Source organism: Silurus aristotelis, assembly GCF_946808225.1.
Source record: "Silurus aristotelis genome assembly, chromosome: 20".
Taxonomy (NCBI): Eukaryota; Metazoa; Chordata; class Actinopteri; order Siluriformes; family Siluridae; genus Silurus; species Silurus aristotelis.
Window position 1 is genome coordinate 21,417,800 of NC_139593.1, and position 16,465 is coordinate 21,434,264.

Consider the following 16,465-nt stretch of genomic DNA (forward strand, 5'->3'; position numbering starts at 1 on the left):
AACCATACTGTTGCTCACAGATGGTCACCTCTTCTCTCAGCCTGGCTTCCACTACTCTTTCCCATAACTTCATGGTGTGACTGATCAACTTAATTCCCCTGTAGTTACTGCAGGTTTGCACATCTCCCTTATGCTTAAAGATCGGTACCAGCACACTCCTTCTCCATTCCTCAGGCATCCTCTCCCCTTCCAGAATCCTGTTAAACAATCTGGTTAAAAACTCCACTGCCATCTCTCCTAAACATCTCCACGCTTCTACCGGTATGTCATCTGGTCCAACCGACTTTCCATTCTTCATCCTCTTAATCGCTGCTCTCACTTCCTCCTTACTAATCCTATCTACATCCTGCTTCACCAACTCCACATCCTCCAACCTTCTCTCTCTCTGATTTTCCTCATTCATCAGCTGCTCAAAATACTCCCTCCATCTTCTCAACACACTCTCCTCACTAGTCAACACATTTCCCTCTCCATCCTTTATTGCTCTAACTTGCAGTACATCCTTCCCAGCTCGGTCCCTCTGCTTGGCCAATCGGTATAAATCCTTTTCTCCTTCCTTAGTGTCCAACCTCTTATACAGTTCCTCATATGCCTTTTCCTTGGCTTTCGCCACATCCCTTTTAACCTGCTGCCGCATCTCCTTGTACTCCTGCCTACTTTTCTCATCACTCTGTCGATCCCACTTCTGTTTTGCCAATCTCTTTCCCCTAATGCTCTCCTGCACTTCCTCATTCCACCACCACGTCTCCTTGTCTTGCTTTCTATTTCCAGATGTCACACCAAGTACTTTTCTAGCTGCCTCCCTCATCACTCCTGCAGTAGTTGCCCAATCATCCGGCACCTCTTCACCACCACCAAGCCCCTGTCTGACCTCTTCCCTGAACCTCACACTACACTCTTTCTCCTTCAGTTTCCACCATCTTATTCTTCTTTCAAACCTTACTTTCCTCCTCTTCTTCTTCACCTCCAAAACCATCCTACAGACCACCATTCGATGCTGTCTAGCAACACTGTCCCCCGCCAACACCTTACAGTCTCCAATCTCCTTCAGGTTGCATCTCCTACACAGAAGATAATCCACCTGTGTGCACCTTCCTCCACTCTTATACGTCACCCTATGATCCTCCTTCTTCTTAAAATACGTGTTCACCACTGCCATTTCCATCCTTTTAGCAAAATCTACCACCATCTGCCCTTCCACATTCCTCTCCTTAAAACCATACCTACCCATCACCTCCTCATCACCTCTGTTCCCTTCACCTACATGCCCATTAAAGTCTGCCCCAATCACCAATCGTTCTTTCCTAGGTACACCATCTACCACTTCATCTAATTCACTCCAGAATCTTTCCTTCTCCTCCATCTCACAGCCAACTTGTGGAGCATAGGCACTGATGACATTTATCATCATCCCTTCAACTTCCACCTTCATGATCATCACCCTATCAGAAACTCTCTTCACCTCCACTACACTCTTACTGTACTCTTCCTTCAGAATCACCCCTACACCATTTCTCTTCCCATCCACACCATGATAAAACAGTTTAAACCCACCTCCAATGTTCCTGGCCTTACTCCCTTTCCACTTGGTCTCCTGAACACACAACACATCTACCTTTCTCCTCTCCATCATATCAGCTATCTCTCTCCCTTTACCCGTCATAGTACCAACATTTAAAGTACCAACCCGAACCTCTACTCTCCTACACTGCTCCTTTTCCTGCCGTCTCTGTAGATGCCTTCCTCCTCTCCTTCTCCTCCTTCGGCCAACAGTAGCCCAATTTCCACCGGTACCCTGTCGGCTAACGATACCTGTGGCGGTCGTTGTTAACCCGGGCCTCGACCGATCCGGTATGAAATTCTCATTTGTGATCCGCATATTTGATTTGGCACATGTTTTACGCTGGATGCCCTTCCTAACGCAACCCTCCCCATTTACCCGGGCTTGGGACCGGCACTAAGAGTACACTGGCTTGTGCCCCCCTAATGGCTGGGTTGATCCCTTTACCTTAATAAATCATGAAAATGTATTAAATGTATAAATCAAATAAAACACCCAAAGTTTGAATTTATTATTTTAGCCAGAGGGGAATATAACAGAAAATACCAGCATAATTTCTAACTTTTGCACAGTAAAAAATAGCGTGTTAATATTTCAGTAAAGTTGCTCTATCAGTGGAGTTAAAAGTGAGTGTAAAAATCTGCAGAAACGCAGTGACAATTTTAACTCTACAACAGTGATAAATACCCGCCACTCTGCTGTGCTTCTCAAACGTTTAGCACGAATTTCGGTGGAGGAAGATTGCGAAGGCGCAACGCTAGGTCACTGATATTGCTAGGTAAGTAATATCCTTTGTTGTCCACACCAAAACGGTATTTTTTAACTTTACATAATTTTAAAGTGTGCTGATATTAGTTGAGGTCATATTACAAGTTATAGCAACCCGTACTCTGCCAAACTGTTCCTTTATTTGTTGCAATATTTTCACGAATGAAGTTGGTCAGAATGTTTTATGCGTAAAATAACGTTAACTCGGTCACTATAACAACAAAAGATTTAATACAGTTAATAGCTATTCTTAGCTAATGTATTTTTTAGCTTCCCAGGCAACGTTAATCTAGGTTTTTTATATATACTGGTAACGTTAGCATGCAACTGATGGTTAATGTTGGTCTTATATAACGATAACTTAGATCACTGATTGCATGACGTGTTTGTTTAACATGGCTTAACAATTTGAACGGATTCCTGTTCGAACTAAAATAGCCAATGAGCTAGCTAACTTTGGCACAGTTATTTGGTAGCTAATTTGAGACCGTGCCTCTTAACTTTAACTAGCTTTAATTTGCAGCAGAAAATAAATGTTATATTCAACCAGCACAACTTTTGACTTCTTCAGCCGCCATTTGTAATTGCAGTGTAACATATAAGTAATGTATAGTGCATGTGAGAAATGGATAGGTAACTCTTAGTTGAACCAGCCCTAGATTATGATTTTGGATATATATTTTCTTTGTTAACAGGGGCAAAATGTTGCTGCGTGTTCAATTCGGGAAAGAGCAGAAATACGTCAAGCTGTCTGAGCTGACATTCGATGCTTTCTTGAAAGAAGGTGGGTACATTAGGTTAAAGCTATAGCCTATACATCACACAATGACAAAATAATACAGCTTTAACCATTTATGTTATGATATCTAGTTAGGTCAATAATCTTTTTTTTTTTAGTTACAAAAAATTGGCTGCAGATACTTGTCTTTCACCATTTACTGAATACATGAGGCAAACTTAAATATATGAACTTGATTCTTGTGAGAAGGGAATGCATGTTTTTTTTATTCAATTTGTTTAAACAGCATGTCTAAAATTCAGCATACCAGAAAGCACGCAGCCAGACATTAAGGTGTATGACCAGTCAGACACAGAAGTTGATCATGGAGGTTTTTGAAGAAATAGTGAAGGAGTCACCTGGAACTCTGAGAATCATGCTGGGCAATGGAGGACTTGGTATTCATTTAGACAATTCACAAATTAGTTTGTTTAGTTTAAAGGCCGGAATGAGAACATTTATTGTCTTAAAATACCGGTAACTTTTTTTTGTAATATGTTTCTATATTTTGTTCCAATTTCATAATGAACAGGTACCTCTCAGTTATCATCATGCTCGGGTACATCTGATGACACCGTCATCCTGAATTACACGCTGTGTGACCCTGTTGAAGAAGAAGCCGCTGCCGAAGGAAGCCAGCCTAAAAGGCCACGCCACATAAACTACGAGGCAAAAGCGGTAAGTAGTGGAAATTGCTCAGTCCAATCTGAATGTTGTTTCACCATGGGAAGTGTTCTTTAGATAAAAAAAAATTTCATCATTATCACATATGGTTTTACAATAACAAAATCACATTTCAACCTATAGTTATAGATTGAAAAAATCTTAACATCAATGCCTGGTGGTGAACAAATTATGCAAGAGTATGGAAAAACCAAATCCCTGACAGATACCACCAGAAGACAGATGATTAACATACTTGCTGCTGAGATGACAGAAACACATGGGTAAGCATTAGGCATATCGCTGGGCTGTAAATAAACATTTATATTATTTTACAAATATTAATTATGTAAATTGTGTTGCGCAATGTCATTTGAGTGTGATTTTAACTTTGAATTCATATGCTAGGACATCCCCCCCCCCCCCCCCAAAAAAGTGTCAGAGTGATGCATGCACAGGGGATAGTAGCTTTGTTTCCCTATCTAGAAGACCCATACGCACAACATGGATATGTAAGTGAATGGGTTATTGCAACATTATGCACATATTTACTCTTTGAAATGTTAATAGTACTCCTTTAAAATGTATTTATAATCACTTAGGAACATTACTACAATCCAGAGAGTGGTTCAGGATACCTTGCATGGCGATTGATGACCATACAAAGAAAAACAGCAGAGGAAAGAGGTGCCTTAAGCAGCAAATCTCCAAAAGGTATGTTTAATGATCAGTGATGTGATTATATTGGTGACCTGTGAATTGTACAGAAAGTTTTTAACATTTTATTTTGTCTTAAGTTGGTGGACCAGGTCGTGTTCGTCAGCCCTCCACCTTTGACAGAGAGCCATCTGATGAGGATGTGGAAGCAGCTATTGCTGTTTTGAGACACTCTGCTGATGAAAAGACTGTCCGTGACAAAATGAAAATGACCATATATCGGCAAGCAATAGTCAACGATGAAGCCAAATCATCAAATGTCTTCTTGGTCTTCCCACGATTTCTGGACACACCAGGACTGGTATGACATCTTAAATCACAGCATCACCAAAATATCCAATGTAGAATTATGTATCACTCATCACTTTTGTGTGTTACATTGCAGATAGAACAAGATTTCAGATTTCTGTTTGGTGAGGCCACGGCCAACAAATTTTTGGAGAAGTGGCCAACCACTTTTAAAGCAAAAGTAATAAAGGAAAGCCACGGACTTGTACCCACCACAGAACTCTTGGATTTGATGCGCAATGCTGAGTCAGCTGCTGAAGTTGAGAATGGTATGAATGGAACTGTTTTACTTGTTATTGTGGGTTATGTAGGTGTGTGGTGTAGGTCCCCTGGTGGTCTAGTGGTTAGGATGCGGCGCTCTCACCGCTGCGGCCCGGGTTCGATTCCCGGTCAGGGAACCAACCCAAGCCATTAGGGTTGCACAAGCCTTAGTGCCGGTCCCAAGCCCGGGTAAATGGGGAGGGTTGCGTTAGGAAGGGTTAGGATAAAACCCTGTTAGGATAAAAACATGTGCCAAATCAAACCTGCAGATGGTCCGCTGTGGCGACCCCTAATGGGAGAAGCCGAAAGAAAGTTAGTTATGTAGGTGTGTAGTGTACATTTTCGTAATGGTGCAAGTTGTCATGTTGAATGCTATGCGATGGCATAATGTAAACCAGGTTTTTATTTACTTATTTGTAGTTTGTTTGTTTTTTTGTAAATGTTAATGAAACAACGGTTTTGTTCTTTTGTTTGTTCTTCGATATTTCTCTTTAATTATCTTAACTTTCACAAGCTACAACTGATTTTTTTTACACACTTTATATTATTCCATATAGTCTACAAGCAGACAAATTCTGTGCCTGTGTTATTTATACAATCGCGACTTCAACTCGAAAGCGAAACGGAATTTCTGGAACGGACTCGGTTTGTACTATTGCCGCACCCGTACACGGGTCCATTTCCGGAAGTGTTTTTTTTTTTTTTTTTGCATTATAATGGCGGCTGTGCAGCACCGCGGCGATGGACATCGGGCTGGAGGTGAAATTATCAACGCTCATTTTCATTATAGCACAAAGAAAGAATTGGGGGAAAAAAACATGCCCGGTTGTAGCGGTTTAAAGTCATTTTGTTTATGATTGCATGAAAGCGCAGAAATGATCTAAATGGTGGCAAGAAGCTAACTAGGCCTAGCGCGCTAAGCTAACGTTAGCTCGCTGTGCTGTTTCGGGGGAGGGGCTAGATTATTATTATTGTTTATTATTATTATTAGCAGCAGCAAACTGTCTTCATTTGCTCTTAATGCGTCAGGATCACTAATCTAATGTGTAGCTAGGAAGAGTTTATGGCCACCATTTCAGCATGCTGCAGACTCCATATATAAATCATGTTTATTACTTGTATATCTACAGTGTCAGCAGTAAAACATCTCCTGGGGCGTGCTGGTGTAGGAAACTAATCAACAGCAGGGTGGTGTATTTATACACAGCGTAATTATTCCCACCCTGGAGTTTTCCTAAATCGGTACACTCGGGAGTCTCTTTTTTCTGGTTTATACCACAGCGATTTGCCCGTGTCCACAAAAGTCCGTTTTTATCCATTTACAGTTACCTTCATGAGGTTTAGCCTACAATCATGCTGAAAGCATTCGGACGCAATCAACCTTTTTCCGAACCGACTGTGTTCCTCAGCAGCGCTGTGGTATAACGCGAGGTCACTGGGTAGAGCAGAGGGGAAAATGTGAACGCTGAGTAAAAAAGTGATAATAGTTTAGCTCAGTTAAGCTGATGGAGGTGGCAGCCCCCCCCCTCAAGCAGCACTTCTGAGCAGGTCCTCCTGACGTCCCTCGTCTTGCAGGTAACTGTAGCTCTCCTTTGGCCACCACGGCTACAGTCGCTCACCTTGGTAAGTTGTTTCGCCTCCAGCAGGAGCGGAGGAGAAGGCAAACGGTGGGAAAAGTAACACTGTCTCCAACAGCCCTGGAGGAGGAATAGGAGAAGGAGCAGGAGAAGGAGCAGATGGGAGAGGAGGTCTGGGGAAGCGACCAGCCAGCAAGGACGAGCTCCTTAACAAGCCGGCGCCTCCTAAAATCCCCAAAGCGGGCTTCAGTAGTTTTAAGAAGCCTGCTCCTATTTCCATCAAGCTAGGAGTCAGCGTGAGTAATGCTAATAACAAGACTTGTAGTAGTTTACCAGTTGTGATCATGACTTATATATGGTACTTCATTTTGATAACAAAAATTATATTAACTATAAGTGAATTCTTTTTTGCTAAAGTTGTGGACAGACCGCAGGGTCCAGACCGCAGATCCATGATAGAGCCAAGAAATTATAGATCATGTTCACTTGCTAGCATATAGTCTTAAAAAAAAAAAAAACTTGGCTTGATCTTGCGAATTCTGACTCTGCTCACTCAGAGTCGACTCAACTAGACTCTAATTGATTGATTCTGCAAACTAGCTAAACGTGACCCGCCTGCACTGTAAAATATCGCTGAGTCACCTGTTAGCAAGCTCACGACTTCGGTGGCAAAGTACTTGACCGTTCCATTATTTCCGTTGTGTCGATTGTGGTTCAAAAGTGACACAGACTTCTCTCTGAAGCATGTCAATCTTTTCCAGAAACCGAAGGAAGTGGCGCCCATTTTACCCTCCAAGAAACCTGCGTCTGTTTTCGATGACGACGATGACGTGAGTAATTTCTCTCAGACACAGACAGGGAGATGTCATGGGATTGACATTAGCGGTTGATGTGAAATGCCTTCGTCTGTCCTTATAGAGTGAACCAGAGGAGATGCCTCCGGAAGCGAAGATGAGGATGAAGAACATTGGGAGGTTTGTTGGGTTGTTGTTTTTTCTTAGGTACACTATTAGATTTGTGTTAGAATTCCACATTGGGAGGCTCAGGCAGTCTATAGAAATCCTTGAAAGCTTTTTATGAAATGTACAGAGGACTATCTTAACAACCCTCTAAGATCTTTTTTTTCCCTATTCTACAAATGATGTTCAAACATCAATATATCTGGATCACATCATCATAAGGCTGTGCCAAAACACTAATTCTCAAGAACCTGTAAACAAATTTGTTGGCAGAGCCTCCAAGCAGGAAGTAAGAGCACACCTCGGCATCAGCGTGACGCATTCGGATCAATATTTTGCACTTAACAGGAGTACCTCATCATAAGCAAGAATCTGTGTCGAAATTCACTTCTAGGTGGCGCTGTAGGTCACAAATTCGTAAACCTGCTCAGGGTTCCCATTTCTCATGGTTGCGGTGAAGGTTCCTAATGACACAGGAATTGCGAAGATCTCAGTTATAGTTGGATGTTTTTTTTTACTATAAATTATTGACAAGTGACTGCTGGTCTTCTTTCATTCTATATAATAAAAGCACATTTTTCTACTTTGTAATTACAGGGACACCCCAACTTCAGCAGGCCCTAACTCCTTCAACAAAGGAAAGCAAGGATTCTCCGACCACCAGAAGCTCTGGGAGAGGAAGCTCAAAACACAGACGGACCAATAACTTCCTCTGTTCTAAATCTGCTTTGTCTTTTTTTTTTTTTTTTTTTTTTTGTCCCTTTTTTTTTTGTTTGTTTTCTCTGACAGACTTTTGTAAAATATGTGTACATGTACATACGTGATGAGACTTTCCCACTCTGACGCCACTTTTTGTTGTTTTTACCACAGAATCATACCCTTTCATTGACTTTTCCTCCAGATGTATCACAACTAACCTATTTGCTCAGTTGTAGTTCCAAACACTGGCTTGACAGACATTATTAGCAATAAGGAAGTAGATTATTATTAAGACGACGTAAATTTCCGATGCTGATAAATCATGTGGCGTCATTAAAGTGTTTGTTCTTTGTGTGTTGGTTTCTTTGGGGAAAGAGAATTAAATCTAAGTGATGAGTTATGGAAGTGTCTTATTTCTGTCACTTTATTCTTTCCCTTGTCTTCGCTAAACATGATTTCTTCTTTAGGCCAAACACGGCTTTGTGATGTGATCAGCATACGCCTGGAACACTTCCTCTAAAAAAAAAATATGGATACCATGTTTCATCTTCTTTCATCTTCTTCCATTAGGGGGTGCCACAGCTGATCATCCGTCCCCATACTACTGTCCTCTACACATCTGCCTCTTTCAACCAAACTACCTGCATGTATTCCATCACCACAACCATAAACCTCCTCCATGGTCTTCCTCTTTTCCTCCTTTCTGGTGGCTCCATCCTCAGCATTCTCCTACTGATATACCCCATGTCCCTTCTTCTGCACATGTCCAAACCATCTCAATCTCACCTTCCTCGCCTGGTCTCCAAAACGTCCTACATGCGTTGTCCCTCTAATAAACTCATTTCTAATCCATCGTCATCACTCTCAACGAACACCTCCAACCTTCACCTTGAACCAGTCTGTCGTTCCTTCTGCACACTTCACTGCCGTCACACTGTCCTTATACATGTCCTGCACCACCCTCACACACTTCTCTGACACACCTGATATCCTCATACAATACCACAACTCCTCTCTCCACCCTGTCGTCCGCTTTCTCTAATGGATAACATGCATATGAACGTTTCAGACATGATTGAAGGTAAATTCATTTAAAAATGAAATTTGTTTTGGTTGAAATTGGAAATGAAGAAATTTTAACCCTCCACATTGAGGTGATGAAAACATTAAAAACCATCCACATTTTCCACAGATATGGGGAATATCAGTTGCCTATTAAGAAAACGCTCACTATATATTAAAATCACATTAATCCTTGAACATTATAGATTTATTTTTTCATGAAACTTAATAGGCAATTGAAATACAGACACAAGTTAAATAATACTTAAAAGTGATGATTGAGCTACCTAGAATTTATTTAATAAGTCTTTATTATAGAGTATACAACACTTACCTCATGTATAAAGATAGGGTAAGTGAGAAAACAATACAAAACCTTTAAGAAGGTCAACATTTCAATCAGTTTTTATGCCAGATGTTTAGAAACAGACTTAGGACACTGGATATAATTTCTGGATACAGTTTCAACTTCTGATCTGATTATATGATTATAACACGAGTGGAGTTGTCTCCAGGTTTTGACATGCTATCATGTTATATATAAGACTATAGTGAAGTAGAGTTTAATGACGCACTACAGGAATGTGTTCATATATAAAATCGGTGTTTAAGCACTTTAAGATCTTTACGTGCATGCTTCCTTGGAATTATAAGATGCTTTTACTTACCAAAATTCATGATGTTCAGAGCAAAGCTTTGGGGTTTAGACATAAAACCTTTTAATTTTGTTTTATTCATTAATTAGATTAGTTTTTTTAGTATTTTCAGAGCGTACCAATGATGATACCTACGGAGTTTTGTATCGATTAGCCAATGGGTTTGTAAAGTAAAGCATTATAATCCACAGTCATAATGATTTACATCAAAACTGTTATGTTTCACTAAATCTAAAGCCACCAGGTTCATGACTTTATTATAGAAATTATAAGCAAAAACATCAAATCTTCATATCTCAAACAGTAGGTGGCACTGTTGTGAAACTGCTTATGTCAACTTAGCGGATAGTTGTTATTAGAGGCACCATGTTTAATGTCAATACCCCTTTGTAAATGTTGGTGTGCTTGCCATTGTGCCAGTGCCAATGTTGCAATATATGAGAACAGTTGGGTCTAACAAACAAAATTTTGGTCTTCACTGTATGAAGATGATCTGATCAAAACTAAGTAGGTTCTTCAAATGAAATAATAAACATAAAACGATAGGGTTTCGACTGAAATGCTAAGTATTTAAATAACAATAAGCTTATTTAAATAGCATATTTCCAAAAAATAGACACCACCTTTCACTCTAAAACTTGACCAGGTAGTTGCGGGCCTCCATCAGGCGCTTCTGTCGGCTTTGGAGGTTGGTGCGTTTGCTGCCGATGTCGTGATCTTCTTTCAGCAGATGATCCATGTTGTTTTTGTCCTGCATGAGCTGTAGCATTTCTCTCTGCAGCTGTGCCCCCAGCTCTTGAAGCAGCAGGTACCTCATCACCAGCGGCAGCTGGTCAGCCAGACGCTTAATCACAATCTAAACACGTGTTCAATAAGGGAAAATAATTAAAAACTTGTAGTTTTGATGCCAAACTTAAAAAGCATGTATCATAAAGGAAAACGAATAGCTGACTATGTTCATAAAGTTTGACGAACTCTAGCCAACTGCACTAAAGCTATCTGAAGCTTGCTTTCTCTTGTTCTTTATAGTGCTTTTCATAGTATGTACGAATGCATGCCCAATATAACAATGTGTATGTGAATGTAAATGTGTAACATGTGTGTGTACATTCTTGTTGCAAATCACAAGATCTTCCTAGTAGTAAGGCTGAAAGAAACATTTGTTGCGTTCGAGTTGTTTAAAAAGGTTGATTACAATAGAAATCAATTGCTCCTGGAGCATCACATGGTTAATCCAATATCTGACACATCAATCACCATATAGGTAAGTCAATACGGCTCATGTTAAAGCCTGTTTTTAAATTTTTTCTAGCATGATTTGTTTATTATTAAGTATGATTTGGACTGATTTATTATGTACTTGCCTGAAAAAAAAACTTGAATTCTTGTAATAAATATTAATGACCATCATAAAGTATTGAAGATTTGGAATTATATTTGTGACGTTTTATTGTGTTTAAATAAAGCTAAAATTGCTAATAATTGCCACATCAGCCAGGCCAACCGGCACTGCATGTTATGTTGCGATTCACAAGACAGAATAAGCCATAGGTTAAAAAAAAAAAAAATAAATAAATAAATAAATAAATAAATAAATAAATAAATAAATAAATAAATAAATAAATAAAAAAACACTTACACTGTAGTAGGACTTGAGGTGACGCATCAGTTCGTAAAGAGTGGCTCTGTTGTCCGAGTTATTGTAAAAACTACACGAAGCAATCATTTGAGTATTTTCATGCTCTTCCTCCTCTTTGAGTTTCATCCTGCTCAGTGTGTCACTGTACATGCTGTCTTGGGTGTAGACAATCAGCTCCATCTTAAACTGAGTCCTCAACATTGATTCGGCCTCAGACTCCTTTTTCTGCTTTATGCACTCAATCAACGTCTATAGGAACCACAATGGGCTTCATGTTTATCATACTTTATGATCTGGTACTTCCTTGTGTAAATATGGGGACCTACCTTTGCCATTTTGAGGAGATTGGGAAAGCCCAAGAAGCTGTACTGAGCCAGTTGGATGAAGCCCTTCCGAATAAGATCTAAAGACAGATGGAGATATCTCTGTAAATACAATATACTGTAATAAACATTGATGTAAGCACCAAAGGAAACCCAGGATGCGATTAGAACCTATGGAAATACTGAGGTCTGTCTCCACACAAAGAAGTGTATGTCTGACCATGCCATATACCTGAGATTTCCTTCAGTCTCCTGATGGCAGGTTCCTCCAACTGCTTGATCTGGTCCTTCACGATCACCTCAAAGGTCTTGTAGTTGATGAATCCTGGTAGTTCCCTTCCTCTGTGTTTTTCTTCATACTCGTTCACCTCCTTCTCGATCATCATGTCAACTAGTTAATTTACCCAAAAAATCCAATGTTAACACTTCCAACTTTTCAACCCAGAAAGCAGGGGGGCAAACACCATTTCCCTACAATCTAAGATATGTTATCGTCACAACACCACTCACATGCCTCTCTGGAGTTGTCTAGGTGACACTTCCAGAGAGAAAACTGCCTCCGCAGGCCTGAAAAAATGTTGAGATGTTGGGCATTCTTTAGCTCCTCTCCAGTCGTGAGGTTAATGGTGTCCTGAGTGAATGCTGTGATTTTCTAAAACACATTAAAAAAAGGTCAAACTAAAAAGACCTTTTGTATTCAGTTATGAGATCATACTGACCTAGAGACATAATGACACCGTGTTATCTTGACTAGCTTGCTTAGTTATTAGTAAGTGGTATTGCTTTTTTATATTGGTGTCCATCACTTACATCAATCAGAAAAAACACTCTTTCTCCTGGTTCTGCAGGAGGCCCTGAGCCATAGCGATCCAGTTCACTTTGGGCTTCAGCCAACTTTATTTCAATCTGCTCCTCCAGTCGTGGCAGAGATAGCTGAACACATACACATTTTACTACCAGAGTGGACTGTATTGTTTACTGTGCAATCCTTGGCATCATAGAACAAATCTTTTACCTCAATGTGATGGACGAGTTCAAGTGTGAGTTTCTCAGCCAGGTTGGGAATGGTGGCTTTTCCTTCTTCATACAGCAAGCTGTTAAAAAATTGTAAGCAGTACCATTGACATTCGCAGACATGACTTAAAATCCAAATCAAATATATATAATAAATATATCTCTAATCAAACCAAAAAGTACCAATATAAATTATAAGTCTCAATTAATTGTCATTGAGGAACAATTTTAAGTTTTTTACAGTAAAACATATCACCTGTATTGTGGGTGGGCCTTAAAGAAGTCCTTCTCCTTCTCAGTGGCATCCTGCAGCGAGACGCGGTCCATGATCTCTTTCTGCCCTCGACACCTGACGATCATGTAGCCTTTAGTGAGGTAAATAATCTCATTATGGACAATGGACAGCACCGTCTCCTCCGTGCCTTTATCCACCAGGTCGGGCTTTGTTAGGATGCCTGTTATAATCGACAAAAACGCACACATGCATAAATGCTCAATGAAGACATCTATTTTCAATTTTTAAAAGTATTGTAGAGAACACAGCACGAACCGAGGGTTCTGTCGCCGTTTGGATCGGCTTCCTGAGCCATCTTCAGCGCTTCAGTAGTTGCGATGTCTACATTGCATGGCACCACCACCAGGTTGATAGTTTCTTGCTTTGTGATGAACTTTTTGATCAGCCTTTTAATCTGAATAAAAGTCAATAGTGTCAGCTAGAAAGCCAGCTAGAAGCCAACCAAAACATATGCATTTAAATGTCCATTGATTAGATGGTCAGAGAGCATACTAGTCAGAGCTCGCAACCCACATCTGTAGCAAAGCAAACTGGATTTAACAGATGTTTTTTCTTTCCCCAATGGATAAAAGAGGAGAAGAAATTACACTTACAGAAGATCGAGCTTTCTAGAAAAGCTGGACATTGTAGGCAAAAACAGTTCAAAACAGTTGAGCTTTTCCGTTCTTGAAGAATTTGACTTACAATTTGCCTCCTAATCAATCATAATGCACAGAAAAAATACATGAACACACACAGAAAACCCGGGGCATCTGATGAAATTGAATTCTGTCTATTGGGTTTCTTGCTTTGGTAATGCCATTTATTCTCGCTGTATGAGATGCAGCGCTCTGCTTCTATAACTGTGGTGTCAAGAGGTGGATTAATTCAGGTAGGACACCCTGAAGGCCTGGGGCTGAAATGCAAGATATCAGAACTGTAACCATGGACACAGTGGTAGCTTTGTGGTACATGCCGAAAGGGAGTGCCAGTGTACAACTTTTACAGGATTGTCAAGGGCAACGTACTTCCTGTAATTATTTGCATCCCCTAACCAGTTTTACTAAAGGTTTTTTGTGCTAGCAATGATCAAATTATATTTGTTCTGCAGGAAGCTGCTTTAGGCACTGTGGACTATTTTTTTCCTCTCAGAACAGAGATTACAGTAGTGTCATCAACAGACACTAGGTTTATGTCATGCTTTTATTTATTTATTCATTTATAGACTGTATTTATCACTTAGTAGCAGATGCTTTACCTGTTCTCCAATGTCCTCTGGTTGGCCTTTGACTGCGACTCGGGCAATACCAGGCAGATCAATAAGTGTAAGGTCGGGAACATCAGGCGACGTCACTTCCAGGCTGATGAGCTCATCACTGATGCCCACACCAACCCCAGCCATATGGTCCTGAGCTGAGTAGAACACACACGAACGATAATGCCATGAATGCCAATGAATCATCTGGGTGCATGACTACACAAATGAAGCTTTAAGAAATACACACAAACGGTGTTAGCCAAAACCAACCAAATTAACTAAACAATGACAAAGAAAAGCCCAAACAAAGCTAGCTAACATTGCAGAACATGTCAAAACAAAATGACCAAGCATGTGTGAAAATAGGATGCACTTGGAACACAACCTTCTCTAATCTTTTTCTCCACATCTGCCGGATCTTCAAACTGTTCCTCAAATTCCTGATCATGATCTTTCTTGTATTTAATCTTTCCATGCCAGACATCTTCCTCTTTGCTCCTCTTCATCTTCAGCTCGAGTGGACATCTCGTCACGATACCTGTTTGTAGAGATCAAATCAGCTCAGGTGTGCGATTCCTAGTGGATACATTTGAACCTGGTGAAAGTGAAACTATTGTGTGTTTGCTAAATTCCAACCACTGGTAAGGTCCAGAGATGAAGATGACTAGGATCAAATACCTCATATCAAGTACCATCATCGGCTTCAAAACAACTTACGTTAACATTCCCACAGTTACATTTGATCTAACTGTATATGACCTCATGTACCCACTTACATTTAGACAGGGGGTCATTTTAATGGGATCAAACTAGGTAGAAAAAAAACAAGATTGGTTATACAGTAATAGTCAAATCTGATACACCAGCAGATCTAAAATATAACACTTTTCATTCATTTCATTACGCTTAAATCGTGACACTGCTAATAGAGCTAGCTGCATTGTGCAGTGACAATTTTGGAGATTATGGAGAAAGATGATCCGCTGTGGCGCCCCCTAATGGGAGAAGCCGAAAGAAGAGATTTTCCAATAGTAGCTGCTGCATATTCGCTCATCCCCTATCCTTAATCCGACAACAATAACATTTTAATAGAAATGGCCTAAAAGTTTAAAAAATGCTCAAAAATACAGACCAAACTTATGACCAGTACTTTTGGCAATATAGTGTATACATTATTTTATAAACAGTGAAATATATACATTATGAAGATTTGTTTTGATAATTGGACCCATGTTTTTCTCACCGCTCCCCCGGGGCAGAGCGACTCCGGACAGCGCCTCCAGCACCGAGCTCTTCCCCGAGCTCTGGTCTCCGATCACGGCGATGGCTGGCAGCGCGAGGTCCTTCTCCACACCGAGGGCGCGCAAAGAGTCGATCAGGTCGATGCACGGACGCACCTTCTCCTCATACTGCTCACTCAGGCACGCGCTCATTTTGGATCAAATCCGAGTAAAAAATTCTAGAAATAAAATGGTTTATTACACTGTACACAGCTGGGTTCCCTCTGTGTTCCCTCTGTGTTCCCTCTGTGTTCCTGTAAGGTCAGAGATGCTCCACCTGTAATGCAAACCCCAATGAATGATTCTTCAAAACGTAAAAACGTAAAAAAAAAAAGCTTTTTTTTTCAGCCAAAGTAAAGCAAATATTCATAACAACTATTAATAAAATAAGTTATCGCCATATAGCAAAATATATACGCAATAACCTTGAGTCATACAGCCGTGCTTTTAGTGAATCGACTCTTACTGAGTGAATCGACTCTTACCGAGTGAAAATCGGAAAACGAAAGCAAACCACAGTCTTAATTATTTATTAGGTTTCGTTTCCTGGTATGAGTCAATAGAAAATAACACATTTTATATATTGGTAAAATGTGCCAAAAGGATGTACTTAAAGGAATTGTAAGGCTACAATTTGCACACACAATAATACAATAACACAATAATAAGGTAGGACCAGACCTTTTAT

At 40.2% G+C, this 16,465-nt stretch overlaps 2 protein-coding genes and 2 long non-coding RNA genes across 7 annotated transcripts; 3 read left to right on the forward strand and 1 right to left on the reverse strand.

Moving 5' to 3' along the window:
* Nucleotides 1-2,163: 2,163 nt before the first annotated feature.
* Nucleotides 2,164-3,806, forward strand: LOC310715504. 2 transcript variants are annotated; one of them, XR_014530348.1, is made up of 4 exons: nt 2,164-2,339; nt 3,025-3,113; nt 3,355-3,505; nt 3,640-3,806. It is a non-coding gene; the product is annotated as an uncharacterized lncRNA (long non-coding RNA). The 2 variants fall into 2 exon arrangements; XR_014530347.1 differs by having other exon boundaries at nt 2,164-3,113.
* A 131-nt stretch (nt 3,807-3,937) lies between these two features.
* Nucleotides 3,938-5,453, forward strand: LOC310715566. The gene is made up of 5 exons (XR_014530362.1): nt 3,938-4,054; nt 4,373-4,484; nt 4,568-4,788; nt 4,873-5,086; nt 5,362-5,453. It is a non-coding gene; the product is annotated as an uncharacterized lncRNA (long non-coding RNA).
* A 213-nt stretch (nt 5,454-5,666) lies between these two features.
* Nucleotides 5,667-8,671, forward strand: pcnp (PEST proteolytic signal containing nuclear protein). 2 transcript variants are annotated; one of them, XM_083523201.1, is made up of 5 exons: nt 5,667-5,795; nt 6,683-6,909; nt 7,375-7,443; nt 7,532-7,587; nt 8,170-8,671. In XM_083523201.1, the coding sequence occupies exons 1-5, from the start codon at nt 5,753-5,755 to the stop codon at nt 8,276-8,278; spliced, it is 504 nt and encodes a 167-aa protein (XP_083379327.1). In that variant the 5' UTR covers nt 5,667-5,752; the 3' UTR covers nt 8,279-8,671. The 2 variants fall into 2 exon arrangements, with proteins under 2 accessions (XP_083379327.1, XP_083379326.1); XM_083523200.1 differs by having other exon boundaries at nt 5,693-5,795; nt 6,680-6,909.
* A 957-nt stretch (nt 8,672-9,628) lies between these two features.
* LOC310715472 (interferon-induced GTP-binding protein Mx1) lies at nt 9,629-16,272 on the reverse strand. Of its 2 annotated transcripts, XM_083521915.1 has the most exons (13): nt 16,203-16,272; nt 15,741-16,054; nt 14,883-15,035; nt 14,498-14,652; nt 13,516-13,654; nt 13,222-13,420; nt 12,967-13,045; nt 12,762-12,884; nt 12,462-12,603; nt 12,184-12,342; nt 11,955-12,031; nt 11,629-11,877; nt 9,629-10,845 (listed from the first exon to the last, which is right to left on the reverse strand). In XM_083521915.1, exons 2-13 carry the CDS (start codon nt 15,928-15,930, stop codon nt 10,621-10,623), a joined length of 1,890 nt encoding a protein of 629 aa, XP_083378041.1. In that variant the 5' UTR covers nt 15,931-16,054; nt 16,203-16,272; the 3' UTR covers nt 9,629-10,620. The 2 variants fall into 2 exon arrangements, with proteins under 2 accessions (XP_083378041.1, XP_083378042.1); XM_083521916.1 differs by lacking the exons at nt 15,741-16,054; nt 16,203-16,272 and having other exon boundaries at nt 14,498-14,727; nt 14,883-14,992.
* Between the last annotated feature and the right edge of the window lie 193 nt (nt 16,273-16,465).